The sequence below is a fragment of the Felis catus genome, chromosome C2 (genome assembly GCF_018350175.1).
Source record: "Felis catus isolate Fca126 chromosome C2, F.catus_Fca126_mat1.0, whole genome shotgun sequence".
Taxonomy (NCBI): Eukaryota; Metazoa; Chordata; class Mammalia; order Carnivora; family Felidae; genus Felis; species Felis catus.
Genome location: NC_058376.1, coordinates 11232501 through 11259703, shown reverse-complemented (window position 1 = coordinate 11259703; position 27203 = coordinate 11232501). Strand labels below are relative to the sequence as shown.

At 44.6% G+C, this 27203-nt stretch overlaps 2 protein-coding genes across 4 annotated transcripts in view; both read left to right on the top strand.

The window, feature by feature from the left end:
- The window catches only part of MRPS6 (mitochondrial ribosomal protein S6), a 66703-nt gene extending 48509 nt beyond the window's left edge, over positions 1 to 18194 (top strand). Inside the window, exons 2-3 of the mRNA XM_023238777.2 lie at positions 2647 to 2786; positions 17583 to 18194. Of these exons, the coding sequence (XP_023094545.1) occupies positions 2647 to 2786; positions 17583 to 17772 (330 nt within the window). The 3' untranslated portion in view covers positions 17773 to 18194. The remainder of the gene's footprint in view (positions 1 to 2646; positions 2787 to 17582) is intronic.
- KCNE2 (potassium voltage-gated channel subfamily E regulatory subunit 2) overlaps positions 1 to 27203 on the top strand; it is a 270860-nt gene that overhangs the window by 48054 nt on the left and 195603 nt on the right. The window lies entirely within an intron of this gene.

The following is a 27203-nucleotide window of genomic DNA, read 5'->3' as shown; positions in this document are numbered from 1 at the left end:
ATAAGTTAATTGGTGCAATACCAGGTCAAGAAATGGCATTGTTAATGAAATGAATTATTACCCTGCTGTTAGTAATGAGGCTTCTGCAGAAATACGGAAATGTCTGTGAACTCATGAAATGTGAGAAGAATTTAGTCTACGTGTTGATTAGAACTGTATAAAAATATGTTTGTGTACAATCATAAGGAGAGATTGCCATAGATTTTTCACCTAGTTAGTGTTCCTGTGAAGGAATTTGGGCTCCTATTTTTATTGTTTGCAGGAAATTTCTGTTTTATCATAAAGTTAAATACATAAATATAATTTTCAGCAGGAATTAAAAAAAAACCCCAGTGGGCTACAATGTGAAATGAAAGTAAAAATTTTGTTGGTAAACCTTAAACTAATAATACTTAGCGCATTCACAGCATTTTAACAGAATTCATCCGAAAGGAAAATTGATAGGGATGGTGGATTTTCTTTGGTTCCTAAAGTGCTCACTTAAAATGATTCTGCATTATTCTTTTCATTTGATCTGAAATGAGCCACTGGAAGGTAGCCTTTTCTGAAGTTCATTCCTGCACTTCGCGATCCCTTTACCTTCATCCCTTCAGTTAATGTCTTTGAGGAGAAGTGTCCCTTTTCCTTGCCGAGGTGTCCTCGGCCACCCTCTGCCCGCCCCCCGATTTTACTTCGCCGGCGTTCCTTCCCTTGCATCAGGCTCATGCACTTACTCGCGGCCATGGCATCTCAGAGTCCTGGCATCCCTCAGAGGCCCCGTTTCCAAATCTGTAAACCTTTTGTCTTTTTTATTCGGTGAACATTAACTGCGTAACAGTATGTAGTACGTACCAGGCCAGTGCTGGGCTTGCAGCAATTACACAATCATACTGGCCACTGCCACTGCCACCGTTGTCGTTGAAAACAGCGTACGTTCCATCCTCTTCACTTGCTTCGTTCCCCTTTACTAACTTGCTCATGTGTTCTGCCCCCTAAGACACTCTGCTCAGACTTGATGCCCCTCAGGCCCTGGCTCTGTTTCTCTCTCTTCCTTGCTGTCACACCTGTACCGCGGAAACTTGCCATCCAGCTTCTAGCCCCATCCCGCAGTGTGACCGTGCAGCCAGCACATGCTGGCCTTGCCTTCATTTTCGTCCTCTACCCTCTTGTTCTGGAGTCTGCCTCTTTCCTTTTAGTTTCTCTGACCAGGTGGGCCTGATTTTCCTCATACTGTCTGACTACCTTTTCCGTTTGCTTTTCTGACTTCAAGTTCCCTGGTCAGCCCCCAGATGGTTGTGTTCCCCAAGGTTCTGTTGGTTGATCTCTTTGCCCCCTCCCCCACCCTCTCTCCTCGTCTCCGCTATTCCTAGGGCTTCAGACAGCCCTCCTGTGCGGATGATTATTAAATGGGTAATTCTAACCCTCCCTGTTGTTTTGAGCTTAAGTTAACATTTTGAGAGGTCAACTTTGAGGAGCTGTAGGCATCTCAAACTCAGCATGTCTTAAACCGAATCCATCTTTTCTTGTCCCCAACCAGCTCCTCCAGATTTTCCGTTAGGTGTTAGCAACAGTACGTTTTCCCAGCCACCGTATTTTGGCACCCCTCTTTTGCCACATCTCTGCCTCATTCTCCACATTAACATTAGCTACATCTCAGGTTTACCCTGTAAAGTGTCTTTGCTTCCAGAATTCTTTTGTGTATACATATGTAAAGAGAGAGATCTGGAAAGAAATTCACCAGAATGTTTAAAGTTTTTTTATCTCTGGGTGGTGAGATTTTACATTGTTTGAATTTTGTTTTTCTAACAGGTATTTAGTATTTGTATGCTTGTATCCAGCCTGTCACCTCCCAGCCCTCCCGGGTCCTGGTCTTCATCCGGTGGAACTCCTAGTTATTTCCTCAGTGCGCTCGGGCTTCTTTGCCTTTGCTCCTTCACTCAGCACCGGTTTCATTTGTTCTTTGCATCTCCCGTTGTCATTTTTCAGGGCTCCTCGCAAATGAGCTTTTCTTTAATGCAGTCGTTCTCACAACTGAATGTGCCTTCTTTCAGGAGCTCTCCAGCCCCTGTGTCACGTCCTGTGTTCTGCCCTCGTGTCTTCTTACCTGGGTTTTTTGTGTTAATCCCTTTATTAGATTGTAAGCTCCACGAGAGCAGAGATTGGCTCTTAATCATCCTTTTCCCCCCTTTTGGTTATAATCTGCCTGTTTTTCTTTGGGGACGACCCTTTTCCCCCTGGCTATGGTTCTGGTGGGACGGCCAATCAGAGTGTCCTGCCGAGAGGATGGGACGCTCTTCCCCTGGAATTTAGATTTTGAGTCATGGGATACGAGGACTGACCATGATTGGCGTGGATTCATCCTGGCCAAGGTGCTCTGAAGAAGCCATTTATTAGTTCCTGCCTCCCAGATCCCTGGAGCTGCTCTGGTTCCCGAACTCTCCGAGGCCTGGTTCTTCAGCTTTTCCTTCGTTATCTGTGAGCTATCTCCTCTCCTTACACTAAATGTCTCTCTCTTTAAATTTTAAGTTAGCAAGACCGTTTCTGTTGCTTTTTTCCCTGCCAGTAGAGCTGTTATGATTGGAACTGACCAGACTTTATCATTCTAGTTCTTCTATTGATTCTGATATGTTTTTTTTCTTTTCTTTAAAAATGAAAACAAAAACACAGCCAGAGACCGCTGCTGCTTTGAAACGTACAATAGAAGCCCTGATGGACAGAGGGGCGGTAGTGAGGAGCTTGGAAAATCTGGGTGACCGAGCACTGCCTTATAAGATTTCTGCCCACAGTCAGCGGCACAGTAGAGGAGGGTAAGTGTCTACATGCATCTTGAAAAATGTCTTTGATAGGCTGTAAAGAATACTGGTTAGTTCATCTTAGAAATTGTTATAATTTCTCCGTAGATCGCCTTTGTGCCAGGTGGTGTGCGGGTCCACACTCCAGCCATGTTGTGTGTCAAATGGGGCTGGAGTAAAGCTGGCCCGTAATAAACCATAATCAGAGTACAAAAGCAAGTCATGCTGGGAGCAACAGGTATATAAGCTTTTGATTGTGGGAAACTTTTCTTGTCAACCTAAGCACGGTTTTCTGTTGACATTTCTTAAGTTTTGCCTTTAAAACACCTCAGTGAGCAATGTGCTGGGCACACACTCAGCGCATCCTTTGTAAATATGTGGCTTGCGGGTAAGAAGCAGAAGGGTACTCCTTCTGACCAGTGCCTAACCCACAATAGAGAAATGGTTGTTTATGTACTCCAGACAATAATCAAAACTTTCTGTTACGAATTTTTTTCTCATAGCAGCTTCCTCAAACATGTCAAAGGTCTGACTCTGTAGTAATAACTATCCTTGTAGAAATTCTTTGATACCAGTTTGCTTGGTGAGTTGGTTCGAAGCCTCTCTGAGCCCTGATGGTGTTATTTTTACACTTGTGATTTCTGGTGCGGATGAGGAATTTTCTCATATTGTTGAGTTTCCCAAAAGTAGTGATAAAGAAGATGGGAATCGGTTTTCATTGTCGTGGAAAAGTGCGGGAGTTGAAGACTTGATTCTCCCTCTGATACTTGCCAGCTGTGTGGCCTTGAGCGAATCTTTAGCTTCTCTGGTTCTTGCTTCCTTGGATACTTGAACTCAGGTGGTCGTTCTCCCATCCACGTTGTCGTGGGGATCGAGTGATGCCATCTCTGGATGTCTCTGTGGACAGCACGGAGTGTTATCCACGTAGAGCTGGTGGGCTCGCGCAAGCGCCGTGCACGGGAGAGGCCTGCGTGCAGTCACGCTGCACGCTGAGGCTTTCCTGCCGCCTTTAAACCTGCTGCCAGGGCGTAGCACGTCCTGCGGATTTCATCTTTGGATCGCTTCACCTTGTTTTGTGCTAGTGTTCGGCTTCTCGAGAACACCTCTGAAGAGCGCCTGAGGTGTTGCTAGGCAACATGAAATGCACAGTGGCGATTTTCCTCTCCCACAATCATAACAGTGAGGGATGGAGATCGTGTATGTAACATTTTTTTTTTAACCACAAAGGGGCTTCATTTTAACAGGAAGGCCGTGAATCATTTTGCCTTTTGCTTAGAGAGGAACATATAAAATTGAGCTAAGAATGACTAGTCAGGTTCTCTGATGGAAGGCACTGAGCAGGGACAGAAGCCTGTTCCCTCATTCAGGTGCTCTCAGGGATGGACACTAGGATTGTTTTCTTCTGCCCCTTTCCCAAGTAGCGGATTTGACTTTGTTGAGGGTTGGTGTGACCAGCATTGTAGATTTTGCACTTCTCGCAAGTACTTGGGTGGCGCTGATGCCTCTGTCCGAGGACCACACTTTGAGATCCGCCTTCTGTGTGCGGTGCTGGGGTTGGGTGCTGCTGTTCCTCTTTTGTGGACGGAATAAGTTCAGACCCTGGAAGAACTTCCCTGGAACTAAGCCAGAACTGCTGACGATGTCTAGCCCTACGTTCTGGATTCCTGACGAGGTGCACGTGCCCACCAAGGACTCTGTGGCATCTCTTGGTTCATTTACATTTAGCAGTTTTATTTTTGGTTCTTGTACTTCCAGACTCCTCAGCGAAGGAGGAGCAGCATTCTTAAAGTGTAATGTATGTGTGTGCTTGATGTAGACACAGAACCTCCCAGTTGGGGAGGTTCATGTTTTAAGCTTGTTTTTCTGGGATTAATCAATGTCTGGTATGTGTTTGTTTAAGGTGATGTTTCCCAAAGTGTGGTCTCTGAAATACTAGATATGCTCCACCAAAAAATGGTGTGTGTGTGTGTGTGTGTGTGAGAGAGAGAGAGAGAGAGAAAGAGAGAGAGAGAGAGAGAGAGAGCGAGCATTTAGATGTGGTCTGATCCCTTCTAGAGCTGTGTAGCATACATCAGTGTAGTGATGGTGAGAGGCCCTTCAGTTAGATCCCTTCATTTGTCACCTTTATTTGACCATTATCTTTTATTTTGTAACACTCATTAATACCCTTCACAGTGATTTTTGGTAAGAGAGGAGATGAGGGGCTAATATATTTTGGAGTTACCTGGATAAAGATTTAAATCGATTGGTGTGTCAGATGTCGGCAGCGTGGAGCTTGAGGGTGGTCTGATGTCCTGTTGACTTCAGCCGGTCCTCCCCTAGGGTCACCACCCCCAGTGATGTTTGTACCAGGCATTTCGTTCATCTGCTAAGTTCTGTGTGTGCACTGCACGTAGCCACATAAGGTGTTACAAACATGTATTTAGTGGATTATGTGTCAGGATTAGGTACCAGGTGCTGGGAAGGCTCACTTTTTTGAGGTGATTAAGAAGAAACAGTGGACTTGTTTGTTACGAATTCAGCATTCAAAAGTTTTTTTTTTTTTAATAATGTTTTTTTAAAACACTTTTTTTAATGTTTATTTTTGAGAGAGAGACAGAGCATGAGCAGGGGGGAAGGACAGACAGAGAGGGAGACACAGAATCTGAAGCAGGCTCCAGGCTCTGAGCCGTCGGCACAGAGCCTGACGCGGAGTCTGCATTCACGAACCATGAGATCATAACCTGAGCCAAAGTCAGATGCTCGACTGACTGAGCCACCCAGGTGCCCCAGTTTTTGTTTTTGTTTTTGTTTTTGTTTTTGTTTTTGTTTTTTTAACTTTATTTATTGTTGAGAGAGAGAGCAGGCATGAGTGGGGGAGGGGCAGAGAGAGGGGGAGACAGAGAATCCCAAGCAGGCTCCGAGCCGTCAGCACAGAGCCGGAAGAGGGGCTCGAACCCATGAACTGTGAGATCATGACCTGAGCTGAAATCAAGAGTAGGATGCTTCACTGACTGAACCATCCAGGCGCCCCTAGCATTCAAAAGCTTTTAACTCTTTGAACAACCCTGGAGGCCATGGCACATATCGATTTTCGGTGAGGCACTGATTTGAATCCTGAGGTTGGTATGTGAGAGCTAGTTTTTTAGCTGGCTAATGAGTGAGCCTAGATGCCCTCCAAGAATCCACATCACATTGTGGTGCTGTTGGTATTTTGTGTTTGTTGCTTTTGCATTTTATGGGAGGAAATATATGTGCTGGTGGTATTCCTAGGTCTTAGGATGGTTCTTGTGGTTGTTGTGGTTCCTGGTCACAAAGAGTTGTCAGTCTAGTTCGGGACTTGCCAGCATATTGCTGACCTAGGCACCGGCCACAGACTGCTGTATACCACTGCTACACACGTGCCACCTCGGCCCAAAAGAAGGATGTGTGGGTAGAAGAGTGTGTAGGTAGGGGAGATACCGCTACCTCAGGGTGATCTGGGGAATCTCCCCAGAGAAGGAGACAGTGCCTGGTGTTCATTATTATACCAGTGTATGCCAGAAAGTACAGATGTACAGACGTATGGATGTACGGATTCCACGTACTACTTAAGTTGTCCCCCAGGTGACGTGACTTAGACAAGGAAGGAGCTAGCCAGATGCTCTGTTGCTCTTTGGGCCAGGTTGGGGTGGTTGGGAAGTTTGGGTCTTCTGGACCAGCTTTCCAGATAGATAAAGGCTTCTGGCCTCACCACCTGTTGTGTCCAGGCAGTGTCTAGAAACGATTGGAGCAGGACTCAGAGTTGTGGAAGGCATGGGGGGTGGCAGGTCTTACAAGTCTTGAGATTTATTCTCAGCTCTGGATTTGCTTTGGTCTCCTGGGGGCCACTAGATTTTCTCTGCTTTGTACCTTCAGATGTTCACCTTGGTACCTTCATCAACTCAGAAAGGGAAGGTGGGTGTTGTAAAAGATTCTTAACTGCATTCCTCAGAGTCTAAATGGGGACGATGTCACATATGCAGAGGGGAGCAGTGGGAGTAGATGTTCCTTTAGACCCTTGCTAAAAAGGACAGGCATTTTCTGAGTCGCGGTGTCTGTCACTCTCGGCCAGAACCACTCCAGTGTCAGACTCCAGGACTGCACATACTAGTTGAAGGCTCTCTTTCCACTAGATGGGGCTGGACGGAGACTGAGCAGGCTTTCTGGTGGAGGAGAGAGAACTGTAGAAGAGACTGTGGTCCATATTTTCAGTGTGCTTGTTTTTAAGAGGATGCCCCCGGTTGGCTCTGACCATTTCTACCAGGTCTGATTTTACTGCGTTGAGATAGGACTTATTCCAGAAGGCGTGTGTAAAGACACTCTGAAGTAGTGAAGGAGATTTTTCTTGCCTGTTTCTTCCCTTCTTTCTCCATTCTCATTTGCATTAAAATGTGAATAAGTGCTTATAAGGTCTGCTGGCCTACATATAAGATGCCCTTCTATTTACGGGTAAGCAGAATGATAAAAATAACCGGCACTATGGTGAATCAGTGGAATTTTACTGACTCGCTCCCCAAATGTGTCTGCAGCTTACTCCAAGAGAGCTGGCACCCTCTCTAGAGGAGATTGATTCTTCTCTGTAGTTTTCCTGTTAGCTAACATTTCCATGTTCTCGTGCTTTCCTGCCAGCATTAAGTCCAGGCCAGCATCCTGACCCCATTCTTGTGTGAAGGTGCTCCACAACTGGGTTTCAAGGCAGGGCTGCTGTGGCCTTGGAGGTTTCTTTTTTAGTGGCAGCGCCCCAAGATTTGTAAGGATTCTGCTGTAGGTTTAGTGGTTTTAAAAATGTATGAGACCCAACAGATATAAAAGGAAATAGGGCTTTTCCACGCAGAGTGTTCCTTGGTTTTAAGGTGAAGAATTCACTGTCTCAGCGCAGCCTGAAGCCAGCAAGGTTTAGCTGATACAGTCTAGAAACTGGCATTCAGATGGATCTGTTTCCTCTTCTCAAAAAGGCTCGAAGATGCTCCATGGTTTCAAATCCCTCCCATCCCCCTTCTCCACCCCCCACCCACCGTGAGCCACTCAGCGCTTCGGTGGAAATTTCCACTTGTCTGCCAGGGGGAAGGGGAGGCTGTGAGTGTGTGACTGTGTCTGAGAGAAACAGAGACAAAGAACATAACTCAAATTCAAGCTTGCGCTTTTACGGTAAACTTGTAAATAACAGGGTTAAAACAAAAGTGAAATAAAAAACAAATACGACCTTTAAACGTAGGAGCGTTGCCAGAAGACGCATATCTTCCCTCAACAACCTGGGGCAGGGAGGGGGCTGGTGACAGCTTGGGCACAAGGTGACTGAGGGAGACAAGGGGTAGGACCCCAGAGAGGAGGGGGGAAAGGATAGTGAGAAGAGATGCTGCTGCTGCCTCCCCTCCGCGCCCCATGAAGACACTGCTGTGGTTGGAGTGTTCCTAGTGGCATCATTTTCCAGTATCGGGCTCAGTCTGTCCTGGGGAACCCATTTCTCTGCATCTTCTCAGATCCCTGGGGTTTTCAGTCACAGTAGTGGAGAGATTTGTAGTGTTGAGAGTGTCTTAAGAAATACCGAGGAAGGTAAATTACCACCTTGAATATGGGGGCAGGTTCTATCCATGAAATAGTTCCCTCCAGCTTTTGAACACTGGAACCTGCAGTGAGAATTGCATTTGTGTATTGAACCTCTTTCTGTCCTTTCTCTCCTCGCCTGGTGTCAGTCACCGCTTCACTTGTGCTTCTGCAGAGTTGGTGCTGCATAGAAGGTCAGTGCTTTTCTGTAGGAAAGAGAGATGCCTGGGTAAAGCTGATTTCTACCTTGTAGGTGAAGTGATTCATTAGAACCACACGTGGGAAAACCCCCATTTAAATGTAAACACTGCTGGGCTTCGTGTTTCAGGCAGTGGCGATGCTTCCATCAGCCCTGGCTGGCCGCCTGGTGCGCAGAACCAGCTCGCCGGTGCCACCGAGCAGCACAGGGTTGAAGGTGCTGGGAGTGTATAATGTAATTAGACTTTAGATCACTAAGCTGGGTTCTCCAAAATGATCTGTCCATTCACTGACTTAAACACTGTTTGGGGAACGGAGGGCTAACTGAAGAACTATTTTTCCTTACTGGAATGCCAGCTTTTGGGGATGTCTAGGCAGTGGCAGTTGTAGTCCTACTTCTCTGCTCTTTTCAAGCTCAAATCGTGAGGATGGAGGTAAGAGAGAGTCCACATGTGTTGTGACTTTGGTCTTGTATTTTGGTTCTGGCTTGCTTCATTAGGGGAAGAAGGAAAAATTGGTATTTAATTGTGGTTATTGAATCCTCTTGATCCTCCCCTCCCCGAGGGCCAGGCTGAAGGGGAGGGCAGGGCCTCTCGGATTCCTCTGGAGACACTGAGACATTCCTCTTTTGGCTCCCTTGCCTTGAACAGCAACTTATCTGGGTTTCAGAATGGTTTCTCCCGGGTAGCCTTTGGGATGTAAGGAGTGGGTATCAGGGGAGTTCAAGGTCATTTTTTTTAGCCTAACTCCCACTTTTTCAGTTCTGTTACAGACCTGTGTGGTCACAGGAAAGGGATCCTTGCAGGCGTCAGGAGCTGCCCAACCCCCTATTCTAAGTAGGCTGTTTCTAGGCTTCACTTTGTGTGCAAAACTGGAAATGCAGGGCTGCGCTTGGTACTCTCTCCTGCCCCTGTCATTCCTCGGGTCATCCTTCTGTAGTAAGAAAAGCCCAGCCGCCAGGAGGCGGATGTCCATGACCACCTCATCATCGCCACAGGTTTCTGCCAGCCCAGTAGCCCTGTGACCTCTCTCCCTGCCTGGACTACATGTTCTGGGTGGTCCAGGCCATTATGTTCCTCCTTTTTAGCCTCCCTCTGAGGTGTGCCCATAGCAGATGTTCACTGACCAGTTCAGTTTGTCCACTTACGTGAACAAAGAATATATACTGGCAACAACCAGGAATTGGTCATAGTCTTTTCTGTGTGGGGAAGCCATAACGGACCATTGACCCGTGGGCTTGCGCCACTGAGGTAGATGGAGATTGAGTTTGTCCTGGACTTATGCCTGGTTCCCTCATGGTGGGGTGAGACCACTTAATGCCCTAGGAGGGAGCAGGGGAGGTAGGAGGTTCAGCTTTCACCCAGGACTGGTGAACACAGTAACATCTGCCCCTCTCTGAGCCACTTCCCCTCTTTTCCGTTTTGGTGGTGTTTCATTTTTGTGGAAATTTCCACGGTATAATAAGGAGCATGGGAGTAGAAGCAGTCTTTGCCCACACGAACCCTAGGCACAGATCAGCAGGGTGATGAGCATGAAATGACTGTCACAGCTGTGGTGGTGGGCACAAATGCATTTGCATTTTGGCCAGTTCTCTTGTTTAGGTTTGGTTGCTAGAGGAGTGTCAGGACTGGTAGGGGGAAGGCAGAGTAGGTAAAAGGTAAAGGCTGTGTAAGCGTTTTTATAGTAACAGCGATCTTCCAGAAGCCAAGTTGCAGCCCAGTCTTAGGACTTCCAGGCTTTTCTAGCACTTCTCCTTATCCTTGAGAAACCTCCAGAATTCTGGCTGCAGGAACCAAGAGATGTGGTTGATAGAGTGAGGAACTATGGGGCCTGAAGTCTGGAACTTGCTTTTTACCCTGTGACCTGGAGCAGATCAGTTCCCCAGTTCCCTCATAAGTGACATGAAGGGGTTGAACTGCATTGTCTTCATGGTCCCCTCCAGCACTTACGTTCTGTGATTCTGTAACCCGTTGGTCCCAGAGCAGTGTGTGGCTTCTTGTATCCTGGAGTCAAAAGATCTGCTCTGTTAGAAACCTGGCTGTGGCCACTCAGTAGCTGAGTGACCTTGAGCTAGTGACTTAATCATTCTGAAACTCAAAGGAGGCCATCTTTCGGAGGCCCACTTTGAAAACTGCTAAAGCAGTAGTGTTGCTAAGAGAGGGCTCCTGGACCAGAATAACACCCAGAGGAACTTCCTCTTGCGTTTTCTGAATGGGCCACGTGGGGTGGAGCTTCTACTTCCTGCTTATCCTCTTCCTCAGAAGCTATCTGAAAGATGTGAAAGCACTTTGAAAATTAGAAAGTTCTGTGTAAGACCCTTTCCTTTTAATTTCTGGAATAGGAGGTTTCTGATAATATCTGGCATCTAGCTTCCTTCTATCCTTGGGTATTTTTATCCTTATCACAAAATGGTATCCAGAAGCTTTGGATGTCTTAGGATTATTTGGTGAGTGCGAGTGTATGGAGAATGTTGTTCAGGAAGACTGCACGAGAGTTGAGCTGTGGGCAGTTGAGTTGGTCGTTGGCAACTGTACACCCGCTTTCTTTTAGAAACATGTTTAGTAGACACTGAGGCTAGCCCACAAAAATGCCTCTGGTACACTTGAATGGAAAATGGAAGAAAACAATGGTTGCTGAAGCCCAGATGCGGTATTTGAATAACTTGAATACTGGACTGTAAAGAAAGCCAGGCTTAACTCTAGAGCAGGAGGTGTCTGTGGACCTTCTGGAGGTAGTGGGCACTTGGCATACTTCATGGGCTGCCAGTAGTGATTGCCTGGGTTATTGAGTGCCCAGAGCATGTCCAGCCCTTGCTTTAGCACGTTCTTCCATATTACCCTATGTGTGATATGTGGCATTTCACCAGCACACTGCGTCAGGCTTTCAGCACAGGGCTTTAAGTGTAATAAAGCAAAAGAGGAAGACTAGTCTAGGGAAACTAGATGAAAAGCAAGGGAAGAGGAAGGAACTGTAGAATTAAGTATGGTGGGAATGTTGGCAAACAGAGGGTGAGGTCCTAAGTTGTCTGTGGTAGTTTGGAGGGACATTTTGATGAATACAGAATGAAAGAACAGATGAATGAAATAGGAAGAAAGAAATGCTGGGGCAGTGTTGAGTGAGAGAGTTCCCTGCCCTGCCCACCAGGCCACCATAGTCCCTGGGGCTTGGTTGGGGGAGTTGGATAAAGGGCTGGGGATTGGCAAAGAGAAGGTAATTTATGATTGATCACAGTAACTTTTTAGGTTCTATATTAGAGCCTTACTCAAAGTAAGTAATCAATAATTAAATATCGAACAAATGAGCAGTTCTTAAGTTTGATGATTTGCAAACCTCGTGCCTTCCATGTGGTGCAGAAATAAACCGGTGGAATTACACCTTGGAGAATTTGGCCAGGTTGGTGTGTGGTTTTCATGGTAAGTACAAATGGTAATATCATCAGTGAGCAGAGGTAAAAGTCACTTCCTAGAAGTTTGCCTGATGATAGAGGACTTTACACCATTTTTATTTCATTTCTTTTTTTTTCTTTTTTGATTTTTTTTAACGTTTTATTTTATGTTTTGAGAGACAGAGCACAAGCAAGGGAAGGGCAGAGAGAGAGGGAGACACAGAATCCAAAGCAGGTTCCCGGATGTGAGCTGTCAGCACAGAGCCCAATGGGGTGGGGGGTGGGGGGCTTCAAAACCATGAACGTGAGATCATGACCTGAGCCAAAATCAGATGCTCGACTGACTGAGCCACCCAGGTGCTCCTGTTTCATTTCTTGAGAAATTCTGGGCGGCTTCATTATCTGTAATTGCTCCCTCATCGCTGCCACCCGTATCAAATCATTCACCAAGTCCTGCCCTTTCAGCTTTCTATGTACCATGATTAAATCAACAGCCTTACAGAGATATGATTGACAACACAGTAAACTACATGCTTTTATTAATACATATTACATAATGTAATACATATACATAATACATTCACATATGTATCATATGTATATATACCCACAATATATGTTTGACATATGTATATATACCCATGAAATCACTACAAGCAAGACAATAAGCAGACTGGTCACCCCAGAAGTTCCCTCCCGCATCTTGTGATCCTTCCCTCCACTTGTTTCCCGTCTATGACAACCATTAGTCTGCTTTCTTTCACTATAGATTACTTTCTATTTTCTAGAATCTTACTTAGATACAATCAGGCAGCATGTACCCCCCCCGCCTTTTTTTTAAACCACAGTTTCTTTCAATCAGCCAAATTATTCTGAGATTCATCGATAGTGTGTATCAATAGCTTATTCCTTTTTATAGCTGAGTACTATTCCATCGTATACCATAGTTTGTTTATTGGTTTACATGTTGTTGGATATTTTCTGTTTCCAGTTTGGGATTGTAAGTGTTGTTGCTGTGAGCACTCCTGTACAAATTGTTGTAAGGACTAATGTTTTAATTTTCTTGGATAAATACCTGGGAGTAGAATGGCTTGATCATAATGCCAAGTGTGTATGTTTAACTTTTAAGAAAATGCCAAAAAAGTTGTATCATTTTGCAATCCCACCAGCAGTGTGTGAGAATGCCAGTTCCTGTCTTTCCTCACCAACACTTGGTATTGTTCAGTCTTCTTAATTTTAGCTTATATAGTAGGTATCTCTTTGTGGTTTTAATTTGCATTTCTCTAATGACTAGTCCTATTAAGCATCTTTCTCATGTGCTTTTTTGCCAGAATATATCTTTGGTGAAAAGGCCATTCACATTTTATGCCCCATTAAAAAAAATTTTTTTAATTAAATTTTGAGAGTTCTTTATATTCTAGAAGCAAGTCCTTTATCAGACATGGGATTTGCAAATCCCAGCCTGTCACTTGTCTTTTTTATTAGCAGTATCTTTCAAAGAGCAATTTTTTATTTTGATGAAGTCTAGTTTATCACGTTTTTCTTTATGGATTTTGCTTTTAGTGTCATGTCTAAAGAATCTTTGCTTAACTCAAGGCCACAGAGGTTTTCTCTTGTGTTTTCTTCCAGTTTTATAGTTTTGTGTTTTATATTTCAGATCTGTGTCCCATTTGAGTTAATTTTTGTATATGACACAAGTATGGATCGAAGTTCCTTTTTTGCATACATATATAGAATTGTTGGCCACCATTTGTTGAAAAGACACTTTACTGAATTGCCTTTGGTCAAAAATCAGCTGTGCGTATATGGATCTGTTTCTGGACTCTGTTCTACTGATCTGTTTGTGTATCTTTATACAAATACCATAGTGCCTTGATTACCATAGCTTTATAATGAGTCTTGAAATCAGTGTTAGTTCTTCAACTTTATTCTTTATGAGAGTTGTTTTGGCTGTTCTAGATCCTTTGAATTTCTCTGTGTACCTTAAAATCAGTTCATCAATATCTAATAAAAGTGTCTTTTAGGGATTTTGATTGGGATCCTTTTGAATTTATTCATCAGTTTTAGAGAATTGACATCTACATAAACCTCCATTTAGGTGGGTTTTCTTTAATTTCTTTCAGTAATGTTTTATGGTTTTTGGTGTAGAGGTCTTGCATACCTTTTGTCAGATTTATCCTTAAGTACTTCATATTTCATTTCAAGGTGTTATTATTTGTTGCTAATATATAAAAATATAGTTGACTTTTGTATACTGATCTTGTATCTTGCAACCTTGCTAAACTCACATATTCTAGTATCTTTTTTATAAATTTCTTTAGATTCTCTTGTATACACAGTCATTTCATGTGTGAATATAGACAAGTTTACTACTTATCAATCTGGATACCTTTTCTTTTTTTTCTTGCCTTGTTGCCCTGGCAAGAGTCTCTAGTAAAATATTGAATAGAAATGGTGAGAACAGACACCCTTGTTTATTCCCAGTCTCAGGAAAAAAGATTCAGACTTTCACCAGTTGATATGATGTTAGTTAGTTCTAGGTTTTGCAGAGATGCCTTTTGTAAGGTTAAAGAAGTTCCTTTGTAGTCTTACTTTGCGGAGAGTTTATCAGAAATGGATATGAAATTTTGTTAAATGCTGCTGCTTTTTTTTTTTTTTGCTATTATTGGAATGATCACGTGATTTTTCTTTTTTAGTTTGCTAATAGGATTTACATTGATCTAAAATGTTAAACCAGTCTTGCTTTCTGTGATAAACTCTGCCTGATCATGATACATTATTCTTTTCATATATTTTAGTAGTCAATTTGCTAAAAATTTTTTTCATTTATGTTCATGAGAGATATTGATCAGTTTTTTCCTTTCTTGTAATGTCTTTGCCTTGTTTTGCCATAAGGGTAATGCTGGCTTCATAGAACACATTGAGAAGTGTTTTCTTATTTTCTGGACCAGTTTGTGCCAAAACTGGCACAAAATTTCCCCCTCAGACGTTTGGTGGAATTCATTGGTGAAACCATGTGGGTCTTTGGTTTTCTTTGTGGAAACGCTTGTAACTGCAAATTTAATTTCTTTAATAGATATAGGGCTATCCAGGTTATCTATTCCTTTTGGAGTGAGTTTTGGTAGTTTGCATTTTTTCAAGGAATTTCATCTAAGATGTCAAATTTATTGCAAAATTTGTTTATAATAATAGTCTGTCACATCCTGTTATCATTTCACCTCTCCCATTCCTGAATATTAGTAATTTGTCTCTTTATTTTTTTCTACTGATCAGGCTGACTAGAGATGTATCAATTTTACTGATCTCGGTGAACTAGTATTTATTTGGTTTTGTTGATGTTTTCTTGTTTTTCTGTTTTCTGCTTCAGAGATTTCTGCTCTGATCTTTATTTTTTCTTCCTTCCTTCCTTCCTTCCTTCCTTCCTTCCTTCCTTCCTTCCTTCCTTCCTTCCTTTTCTTCTCTTCTCTCTTCTCTTCTCTCTTTTTTTTTTTTTTTGTCTTTGTGCTTAATTTGCTCTTCTTTTTCTGTTTTTTTTTAAGGTAGAAATTTTGAGGCTTTTCCTCTTTTCTTACATAAGTGTTTAGTGCTATAAATTTCCTACTTTAGTGGCATTCTGATATGTTGCTTTCATTTTCATTCAATTCACATTTCCTTTTGACTTCTTATTTGACCTGTAGGCTATTTAGATGTATGTTTAGTTTTCAAGTATTTGGAGAGTTTCCCGAGTTTTTTCTGTGTGATTCAAGTCCCTTTAGATTTATTGAGACTTGTTTTATGGCCCAGAATATGGTTGACCTTGGTAAATGTGCTGTTAGCAGTTGAGAACAATGTGTATTCTGCTCTTTTTGTTTGGAGGGTCTATAAAGATCAGACCTAGTTGGTTGATAGTGGTGCTCATTTTTTGTATATCCTTGCTGGTTTTCTGTATACTAGTTTTATTGATTACTGAGAGGAATATTAAAAGTCACCAACTATAGTTGTGGATTTCTCTTGTCAGTTCTGTTAGTTTTCTTCCTGTATGAGGAAATTCTGTTGTTTGATACATACACATTTAGGATTGCTGTGTCTTCTTGGTGAACTGATTGTTACATACTATCTTTTTCTATCCCTCGTAATTTTCTTTGCTCTGAGATCTACTTTAATATTATTGTAGCCACTGGAGCTTTCTTTTGATTAGTGTTTTTGCATAGTATATGTTTTTCTTCCATTCCACTTTGAATAATTATTTACTTGAAAAACTTTCCCACTAGGCTTGGCTAAGGGTGAACGATCACCTGGCAAGTTGTTTTGTGAGTTTGAACCCTCTTTGTATGGAATTACACAAAACGTCATCCTTTTTCCTGTAACTTCCTTCCTTGTGGAATTTGTCCATTTTCAGTTTGGTCTCTCCTGCTTTCCGTGAGAAATCCACCTTTCATGCTAACATAACACTACCGCTGTCAGATATTTACTGTGGACCTGCTGTGTGTTAGTCTCTGTTCAGGGTGCTGGGGAGAGATAAACGTAGCAAAGTCCTTCTTACGGCAACTACGTTTTGGTGGAGTGAGATAGACAGTAAACAACTATATGCTGTATCGGTGGTAATAAGCTCTGTGGGAAAAAATAGAGAGTAAGAGAGAGTAATGAGGCTTGGTACGTGGAGCAAGGAGGATGTTGCATTAGGAGAAGTGATCAAAGAGGTCCTCTCTACAAGGTGACATTTGGACAGAGACATGACCGAGGTGAGGGGTGAGCTATGGGGAACTCGAGCGAAGAACAATTCTGGCAGAAGGAACAGTGAGAATGAAGACCTAGGATGGGAATATGTTCGGGGAGGAGAGTGTGGCTGGAACAAAGTAAGTGATGTCAAAGGTCGCCTTAGCCAGATGGAACACTGCAGAATTCTGAATGACTGCACTGAAAACTGGCCTTTTGCAGCACTGTGGTTCAAACCAAACGGTACAAGGGAGGCTTAAACTTTTAGAACTGAGCGGAGGGCGTGGGCAGGGAGAAGGAAGGGCTGCTGCTGCTTTTGTGACATCAACCAGCTGAGCCGATCCAGTTGTTGATGTGGTGAAGCCAGTGAGCTGTAGGAGATGCCCTTCTGCGTTATTCTGCTGTGAGTGGAGGAACGTTAAATTCTTTCTCTTACTCAGGATTCACAGAATTTTCTTTCTGGTCTTTGTCAGCTCTTGAACATGGAGGGTAGTCTTAGACAAGTCCCAGGCCTTTCAGAATGTTTGTCCTTATTTGTGAAGTGTGGCTGGTGGTCTGCACTCTCTCTGGTGCACTGAGTTACTTGTGTAACCCTTTGGAAAACTATAAGGCCTTCCCTAATAAGGTGTTTTCTCAAAAATAGTTTGCAAAATCCAGCCTTGTTAAATAGTAAATTCTTTTCTTAAACCCATCATTTTACCATATTGTCTCTATTTCCCTCTCTATGTAAAGTCACGGCACTTTTTGCTGCCACAGAGTTTGGATTCGGATTTTCCTGAGAGTGTTAATGAGAAGAGCCATAGGAAGGGTGGGGGGTGGGCAAACACTTCTGTTTAGCCGGTCAGCTGGTACTTTCTATTTTGACAAAGGTGTGTATGTGTTTTTGTGTAGTTGATCTTTATCTGGGCAGGAGTAGAAAACATTGTCCAAAATAGTGGCAGTGTTATATTTCAGAATGCAGGAATTCACACATTTTTATTTTATTGCAGGTATTTCTTGGTGGATTTTTATGCACCAACAACCGCTGTGGAAAGCATAATGGAACATTTGTCTCGAGACATTGATGTGATTAGACCGAATGTTGTAAAACACCCTCTGACCCAGGAAGTAAAAGCGTGTGAAGGGATTGTCCCAGTCCCACTTGAAGAAAAACTATATTCCACGAAGAAGAGGAAGTGAGAAGATTTACCAGATTATAGCTTTATATTTAATTCTATCACTTTTGAGTACCATGGATTAATAATTTACAGACTTGACCCTTATATAAGAGTGTGTTACAGGTGCCATTTGATTTTTCGAAGGTATTTTTTAGCTCTTGATCTCCCTTGCCCTAAGAGGTTGGGGAAGGGCTCGGCTTAGAGCCACTTTGTAATCTGTGGTACCAGCACGTTGTTCTTGACTTCATTTCATTCGTGTGATTTTTTTGTTGGTGAGGACTTTGCCCTACAACAACGCTAACACCATTTTGAAGAGCAAAGCTTCTGAAAACTGCCTCAGACTGCAAGCTCGTTATTCAGGCTAGTCAACCATGCAAAATAAAAATTTAAGACCACTGCATTTATATGAGTAACTTTTGACCAGAATAATAAACATAATTTCAGAAAAACTCGGGGAGGTCTTTTGTCTCTTCACCTGCCCCAGCACAGTGAACCGCCGGAGGCCCTGAGCGCCGTCTGCCCAGAAGCCCGGAATGCCCGCAGTGCGTGGGAGGGTTACCTGGTTACCAGCCCAAGTGCAGAGACTGGGAGAAGTCAGGGACGAGGGTGGGGCAGGGATGTGTGTGTCCCTCCACTACCGGGCATTCTATAAAATCAGTGACTTTTTCTTTTATCTCACAGTTAACTTGACCATAGGTGGGTGTTGCTGTCTGTAGAGGGACGTGAAGTGCTGTGGTTGAGCTCTCGCGCTGCTTCCTCTCGTTCTTCTACACTCCCCCGCCCCCGCCCACACCTGCCTCCTCCCCTCTCCCCCTACCCTGACCAGTTGGAAGCCGGTGGGGTTGCCCAAAGAGCTGGCTGGCACCAGTGCCTGTGGCCAGTGGCACTCTGAGCTCTTAAGGAGACTTCCAAGGAGCTACATCTCTTTTTTTCTGTTTTTTATTTGATACTTACGGACCTGCTTTTTAAAACCACATCTTGAAATAAAAAGACAAGTTTTGTATTGAGCGTTTTTTTGTTTTGGCAGGGGAGAGGTTGGTTGTAGGATGTTGTTACGCTTTTGAGACTAAGAACCAACCGGTCTTTGCTTGGACTGAGTGCAATTAAGGTTACCATATTTAGCAAATAGAAATGCAGGGTGCCCAGTTAAATTGGAATTGCAGATAAACAACGAATCTTTTTTTCCTCGTAAGCATGCCCCAATGTTGCATGGAACATACTTAGAGCAAAAAGCGATGTGCCGTTTGTTTGAGATTCAGATTTACTTGGGTGTTCTGTATTTTACGTGGCAGGCAACGTTGCTATGACGCCCGCCCAGAGATGGGGTGTGCTCTGCCTCGCCGAGCTTTGGGGAGCGGAAGCCGGCCTCGGGCAACCTGGCTTTGCGGCTGGTGGCGTCGCACCGAGGCGAGTTTGAAGAGCATCAGGAGCTAACAAGAGAACGCAGCTGGCATGCTCGTTTGCCTCCAACTCTGATTCCCTCAGCCCGCCAGAAAACCCATCTAGAAACTAGAATTTCATCCCTGGTCAGTTCCAGATCATCTGTTCTGTGAGCCTTAAGTCACACTGCAGCCTTAGAATCAGTAAGGGCCACCGGCCTTTAGCAAGAAACAAATTCTCCTTTAAGGAAAGTCCATCTGCGGGCTCTGTCCGAGGCCTAGCAAGCGGAGGACCCGGTGTCTCTGGCAGCCGGATGGCTTCTGTGGCGGGTGAGGAGGCGGCTTCTTCCCGGAACGGTCACTGGTGTCTCCTCCTCGGTCTCCTCAGAGCCGGTGAACCGGAAGAAATTAACCAGCCTGTCCACCTTCCCAAAGGGGTGCCCTGCACAGGGTGTCCGTAGTGACAGAGCTTCTGTGCGTTAATTGTTGGGGGGAGCGCCAGCTCCTGAGTACAATCTCTGGTCGTTGTAGCTTGTACAGTCAGATCACGTTAAAGCAGGAAGGGGCCCAGAGATTAGGCCTCTGCCTCTTTTAAATCACGAGACGGAGACACAGATGTGCAAGCCCGGTGTCCCCAAGAATCAGGAGGAGCCCAGCTCCTAACTAAGCCCGGGCTTCCTCCCTCTGTAACGCTGCCCGTCTCTGCCTTGTCCCTTTGCTTAACTCTTTCTTTGTCTTCAGTTGATGTATAATTGACCCACTACAGTATTATATTAGTTTCAGGTAGCCAACGTAGTGTTTTGGTATTTTTATACATTACAGATGTACAAAATGATTGCTCAGAGAGGCCTGGTTACTCTGTCACCATATGGAGTTATTACTGTACTGTTGACTGTATTCCCCATGCTGTAAATGACATCCCCATGACTGATTGTATAACTGGAAGGCTGTACTTCTTCATCCCCTTCCCCTATTTTGCCCACCCCCCTCCCACCCTTCCTCCCTTCTGGCAACCAGCAGCCTGTGTATTTATGAGTCTGTTTCTGTTTTGTTTGTTTTATTCTTTGGAGTCCGCAAAGAAGTGAAATCGTTCAGTGATGGTCTTTCCCTGTGTGAGTTACTTCACTTAGCATAATACCCTCTCGGCCCATCCAGGTTGTTGCAGATGGCGAGATTTCGCCCTTTTCCTTAAGAGCTCAGACAGCACCGAGCTTCAACTTCCTCACTGTAAAATAAGTCTCTTTGAAGAGCAGTAGTTCAGCAAAGAGGGTCATTAAAAACTGTAGCCTGGAAATAAAAGGGATAAAGTGGAGGTTATCTGGGAAAATATGCTACTTCCTGTTTCATTAGGAATTTCCTGAAAGTTTGGGCTTTCAGCCAGGGCGCGTGAGAGCACTAACTCTTCTTCCGAATGGCTTGCAAGTGTGTGTACTTTCCGCTCAGGTGCCGTCCGACGCATTTTCGCTTCTCCTAAAGTTCAGTATGTGCACACTGCGTGCCATATTTGGGGCCACACCGTCTTCTCTGGAACCTCATCTTAGTCCTTTCGGCAGCGTTACAAGGAAGCATTGTCATCCCTGGTGTTTGGATGAGGAAACGGGCTCAGAGCGATTTGACCTTGACCCTACAACTACCAACTGACAGCTGGAATCTTGAACTGGGGACCCTGAGGCCATCCAGTCTTTTCCCTTCAGTCACAGCGAACTTGTCTTTATTCTCTCCGGTTAAACTAGGCACCTGGATGTCTGGGGCGAAAGAAGACTGCTCAGATGAGTAGTAGTGGTCCTCATGGCCTGAGAGTGGTGCTGGCACATTGTTTTCCTGCACTTGCTAATCCCTGGGAAGTTGATTGACATTCTTGAGCATTCCAGGTCATGCCAGTGTTCAGGATCCTGTGGCACAGTTTAGAGAGAGGAAGGAGGCTGGCTAAGTAGGGCAGCCATGCAGTGTGCCACTTGCCCTCCTTGGAAGCTCCAGAATGAAGGCACAGTCTCTCCTCTCTGAGCTGCTGATTCATAGCTAGACCGTCAGCCACTAAGGGGCCCTTGTCCCCTTGCAAAATGCCTGGTGTCTGAGCAGGGCCTGTGTGGGGGTCCTTTCCAGGCTGCGTGTTTGCCATCAGAGCCAAGAGTGTCTGGTCCTCCTGCCTAGGTTGGCGGTGGTCTGCTCCTTCAGGGGGTGATTAGGAGCAGGGTTCTGGAAGGAAAGCAGTCAAAAGACAGCCCCTGTCCTCATGGGCTCCTAGCAGAGAAGGCAGGAAAGTGAGTGTGGCGCCCGGCATGGGGAGGGCTGCAGAAGTGACAGGCTGAGGTCTGGGGGGTGAGCCAGCCCTGCGCGTGCAGCCGCCCTGGGACCCTGAGCTAGAGAGCAGAGCGGCCCCTGTGGAGGGGAAGAGAGGTCCCTGACAAAGAATCCCGTCAGATCTGGGGGACCCACAGGGATAAATTTGGAGGACTGGAGTCTGCCAAGATGCACCGAGCCTCAGAAGCACAGGAGGCCAGGGCTGAAGGTTGAAGCAGTGATTCCAGAGCGTTCCCTTTGGGCTCACTTCTTGAAATGGTGCATCTTCCTCAGTTTTGTTACCTTGACTATACTTGTGGTTCACTTTGGACAGGAACAAGCTTCTGGAAGTACTTTTTCACATGGGTTGGGCTCAGGAGGCAGGTAGAGAGTGCGATGGAGGCTGTGGGCCCAAGAAGCTAGTTTCAGATGTGTCTCAGAAACTGCTTCCTGGAGACGTTTGTAAGTGATGGAGGTATTCAGCAGGCATCTTGAGTCGGAGGACTAGGTCCTGTACTATGGAATGTCAAGGAAGGACCTGTTAAGCACAGGTGAGCCCCATAGATTTTTGCTGAAAGGTAACATTTTTCTTGATTGAGATGAGATATTTGTTTGAAGGATTAGGAGGATTGAAAGCATGAGCTGTGCTTCCCTCCTTGTAGTCGAGTCCAGAAGAGTCATGGTCTATCCCACACAGCCAGGGGATGCATGACAGCACATCTGAGGGACACTTTCAGCAAGTGCTCATGTGAACAGTAATCTTTTATGCTCCCTTAACATTCTACAGATGGGGCACCCAAGGCTCAGAGAAAATAAGTGACTCGTCCAAGGCGGCAACGGGAGGATTTGGATTGGGATTTGAAAGTCCAATTTTGGCTCACTGCATCCTTCTGGAGGTGGACACCAGCAATCCCTGCTGAATCAGCCATGCTCCGGGGGGCTGGTTCCAGGATTTGATGCCCTGGTCCCTTCCTACCCCACACCTAGACCAAGGACCCAGGCTTTATCATTTTAAGAGGGGAGAGGGTGGATCTGGGACTTCTTGGGAGTGTTTTTATCTCAGGTCTTCGAAGAAAAGTCATGAGAACGACAGAATAAAAACGTTAGCATGCCCTGGAGACCAGGCCTCCTTTCTGCACATTTTTTTTTCTCTGTAATTTCCCGTAGTTTTTCTTTTTTTTTTTTTTTTTCCCCCTCCATACTCCAGGGGTATGTGTATGAAGCGCACACATGGCAGGTGATGCCCTGGGCAGGATACAAAGATGAGTGGGCAGTGACCCTGACCTCAAAGTCATAGACAGGGGAGGTGGAAATACTCCGCTATCTAAAAACAGGCCATAATAAAAATGGTAATTAAGATTTAAACTAAGTGCAATGGAAAACACAGAACTGGATTCATTAGCACTTGGAGCTGGGGAGGAGGGTGCGGTTTCCAGCAGAGATCGTGTTTCAGCAGGCATAGGGACTAGTGTGGAGCATGGGAGGGGGGTTAGCAGATGGGAGGTGGCAAAACTATAGTGTTTTCAGTACACCTGGGGGCCAGGCAGGTATGGTCTGGCACACGACAGGTTGGGAATTCAGGGAGGGTCCAAGTCCCTGACTGCTGGTGAGAAGGCATTTTGTGATTGAAGTTTTCTTGAACTGAAAGGATCATTTTGAAGAGCCAGGAACGAGTAGTATGCATACTAATTCCCTATAAAATGTGCGTCCTAATTGACCAATGCTCTACCCTACCCACATATTTGTAAGAAAGAAACTATTATATAAACTCATCGTGGAGAAGTACGAAGGGGGTTGGGGCGAGGTTGTCAGATGTCCACCAGCAGGTGGACAGTGCACTGGACCGTGTGCTTGCCCAGTGACCCCCAGCTGAACTGGGTGTGCCCTGAAATGCTGTGTGTGGGAGCATTGTGAGAGTATACAGCATCCTCTCCTTTTGTGGTCTGGGCTGTTGCCATTTGTTGTTCAGAGGGCTCGGTGATAGATGACTGCACCTGAGCTTGACCTGGAATGCCACCTGCCAGGACCTGCCCTGTCTCCTGGCAGGCCAGGATCCTGTTGACGGTGGGAAGATCCCAGAGCAATCTGTGGGATTCTTGGTCACCTTGAAAAAAGTGTTAGGAGCACAGAACTTTGGGTCAGAGACCTCCTCAATGGCCCTGCGTTGCCACCCTCCAGCCACAGGATCTCACACACTTTCTTGTCTTCCCTCAGCCTCAGGCTTCAGAGTCTTTGAAAAAGTGTGGCCAGTGAACCAGCCGGTCTTAAAGAGCCTTCCAAGTCTGCAAGGCCCTGGATCAGGTCCCACTGCCTGGTTTGCTGAAGGGTTATTCCATTAGTGATTCGGGAACCTGGTAGGGAGAGGGGGAGGGCCTAAAATAATTTCTCGGGGGCTTCTTTGCACACTTCTCTTCATCTTCTGATAAGCATGGCTGTTGTTTTCATGGCTTGCCAGTGGGTTCTGTGGGGCTATTTCTCGAAACAGAATAGGCTCTGTACCCGACCACAAGAAAACAGCAAAGGGAGCCCCAGAGGCCAGCACGAGCATTTGCTGGGCTCAAATTGCCGACATACTTTTTGCTTGGAGAACACAGCTTTAAGGCACATGGACTTAAAACCAAACACAGGCACAAGGCACTCTTATTCCACAGGAGGAAAACATAGTGTGGTGGCCAAGAAGTTTCTGGGCGGTGGCAAAGTCTTGTTTTTGGAGCGGCACACCACGACCCTAAAAATCAACCCCTAAGTCTGTAGTGACAGCAGCAAGACCTAGATGACCCTGCGCAGTCCCAGATCCCCCAAGCCCGGTGGGGCAATTAACAAAAGATTCCTGAAACCAGATGGAGTCTCCACAATGTTCGAGAACATTTGGGTTGCTGCAAGTGTTGTCTGGTACTGTGGAATTGGTGTCTGTGTGTTGTATCTGCATCTTTTCCCCCAGAGCAAGCCAAGCTGTGCGTCCTCTGGGGAAGGAAATGTGATTTCATCCCACTTCCCAGAGAAGGTTTGCCTGAGATGCTTCCATCCTGAGTGGAAAAGACAAGGATGCATTGTTCGGTGGACAATGCCAGAAGTAAGGAATATGCAAAACGGACCTGATCTCTCCATTCCAAGTCAGTAGGAGACCATTGTTTCCATAAAGCTCCTATTGAGCTAATGACTTGACTATAAAGTTCTTTGTCCAAATGAATCCCAAAATGTGAGACCTCTTTGTGGAGGACTAGATACTGCTTTTTTTTATAGATGTCAAACCCTGTTAACTGTCAGTTCTCATTATTTGAAGAATCTGTATTTGTCAATTTGCCTACTTGCAAACGTTTATTTGTACCCCCTCCCCCAAATCAATACAGTATTTTCACAGTCATTCACAGATGGGGAGGCAAAAATTTGAGCCTCCTGTCGAGTCCTTTTCCAGATGAGGTTGTACAAAGTGACCTTCTGCCTTGTTTCAGCTCTCCTACTGTGAACAAGTGTCTTTGTTGTGATCTATTCAGTTTGCATCAGTGTTGTTTGCATCGGTGTGCTTTTTGTTGGTGATCTTACTGTTTAAAATGGCCCCAAGCATAGTGCTGAAGTGCCATCCGGTGTTCCTAAGCAGAGAAGGCTGTGCTGTGCCTTACAGAGAAAATACATGTGTTAGATTGGCTTCCCCGAGGCACGAGTTACTGGGTTGTTGGCCTCGTTCAATGTTAATGAATCAGTATAAATTAAATAAGGTGTCTTTAAAAAGAAACATATATCACCAAGACTGTATATTGACAGGTTGACATAAACACGGTCAGAGGCTCACAGGAACCTCTCCTAGGAGCATTGGGTTGGTATTCTCCAAACGAGTATTTGCAGCCCCAACTTTATAGGACATACTCTCTCAAATAACAAGAATCAGCTCTTCCTTGACTCTGGTGTGTGTAATTTGCTTTTCTGCTGAGGACTTCTTTGACAGATTTCTATAATTCCCTGATTTTTGTCTGCGTTAGGGTGATTTTTATTCCCACCGTTGTTCTTAAGATTGCACGTCTGGTTGTCTTCTGCCGTCCTGCCTCCTCTCATCCACACTTACTTTCGTTATCTAGAGTACCGTCCACTAGAGAGCTAGCTCTCTGTCTACACAAGCCAGGGCCCTTCTCTTAAGTCGTACCTTGGCAGAAGCGTTTGGTGACGTGGCCAGAAAGAGCCAGACCGGAAGAGAAGAGCCTGGACACGGTGCTCCATGTAAATCCTAGCCATAGAAGCAGGCGGATTCTGTGGGCTTTAATTAAGGCCCTGGAAAGGGGTAATTAGATAAGTAGTGTAGCAACCCCCCCATCCCCACCCCCTGCAAGGCTCCCAGGGTATTGCAACGCTTTTCGTAGCATCCTCCAAGTCAAATGCATCTTAATGACCTTGAAAACAAGAGCAAAACTTTGGTCACAAGGCAAAATCACAAGGAATTTTAAAGGCGTTGATTTTATAGTTAATAGTTATAAACAATGCTTTGGAAGCTTATTCCTCTTCCATATACTTCTTACCAGATCTAAATACGGCATCTAAATATGGCATAAGATACTTAATGTGATTCAGTCAAATATTGAGGAAATTTCTGTTTGGTCATTACTCTCATCCCTCCTCATCATAATGAAATGGTTGGGTTAAATCTCTATTCTGGTCAAATGTGATGGCATTGCAAAGACTGCCCTCACCTACGGCACTGTTCGTACTCTGCTTTCTTTCTTCAAACTCGTATGTGTATTGATAAACTAGAAACATTCTCCTTTAAAAAAAATTCAAACATACATAAAAGTACGCAGAAGATACCGTAACAAACTTGAGGCACTTACCACTTAGACTGATACTGTATTTTTGCTGTATTTCAGGTCTTTTAAAGACATAAAATGTTAGACCTAGTTGAAGTCCTTTTTTTATCTTGCCTGTTCTTCCAGGAGGTTACCATCACGTCAAAGTCAGTGCGCATTATTTATCTTATTTATATATATGTCCCACTCCATATAGATTGGGTTACAATTTATAATACTGCTTTGTGGATTGTTTTTTTTTTTTAAGTGTCCTTCACCCCCAGTGCAGAGGCCAACATGGGACTTGAACTCATGATCCTAAGACTCGGGCACTTATTAACCAACTGAGCCACCCAGGCACCCCACTGCTTTGTGGATTTTGAATGAGCTAAATGGATTCGTGGTATGGAGACTTCAGCAATGTGCTTTTTTTTTTTCATTCAACACTATCATTTTGAGATCTGTTTTGTAGATCTAGTTCGTTCATTGATCTCCACTGTCCTAAAGGGTTCTGTGTGTGACTGCATCACACTTTGGCCACGTCTCAATGGGCACGTCCAAGTTTACAGTGTTTCAAGCAATGCTGCCGTTCACTTCCTGGGGATGACTCCTAGAGCATGTGTGTATTTCACTAGACACCGAATTGCTGGCTCATCAGGCATTTTCATTTTCGCTTTTACTAGTTATTGACAAATTTCTCTCAAAGTCATCATGCCAACTTACACACCCAATGGCAAGTTTTGAGAGTTCCTGTTTTCAGACACCTCCCAATACATGGGCTTATATTAAAAAGAAAAAAAAAAAAAAGGCCCCAGACTTCGCCAGTCTAATGAGCGTCAAGAGCTATCTCTTTTTTAAACGTACATTTTCTCTATTATTAATAGGCATGAGCTTATTTTTGTGGTAATGGTCATTTTGGTGTTTTTCTGTTAGTTGTCTTTTTATATTCTCTGCTAATTTCCTTCCTGAGTTGTCATTTTTCTGACCCAAGAAAACAGAATAGCAAAGCTTTCTATACAAGT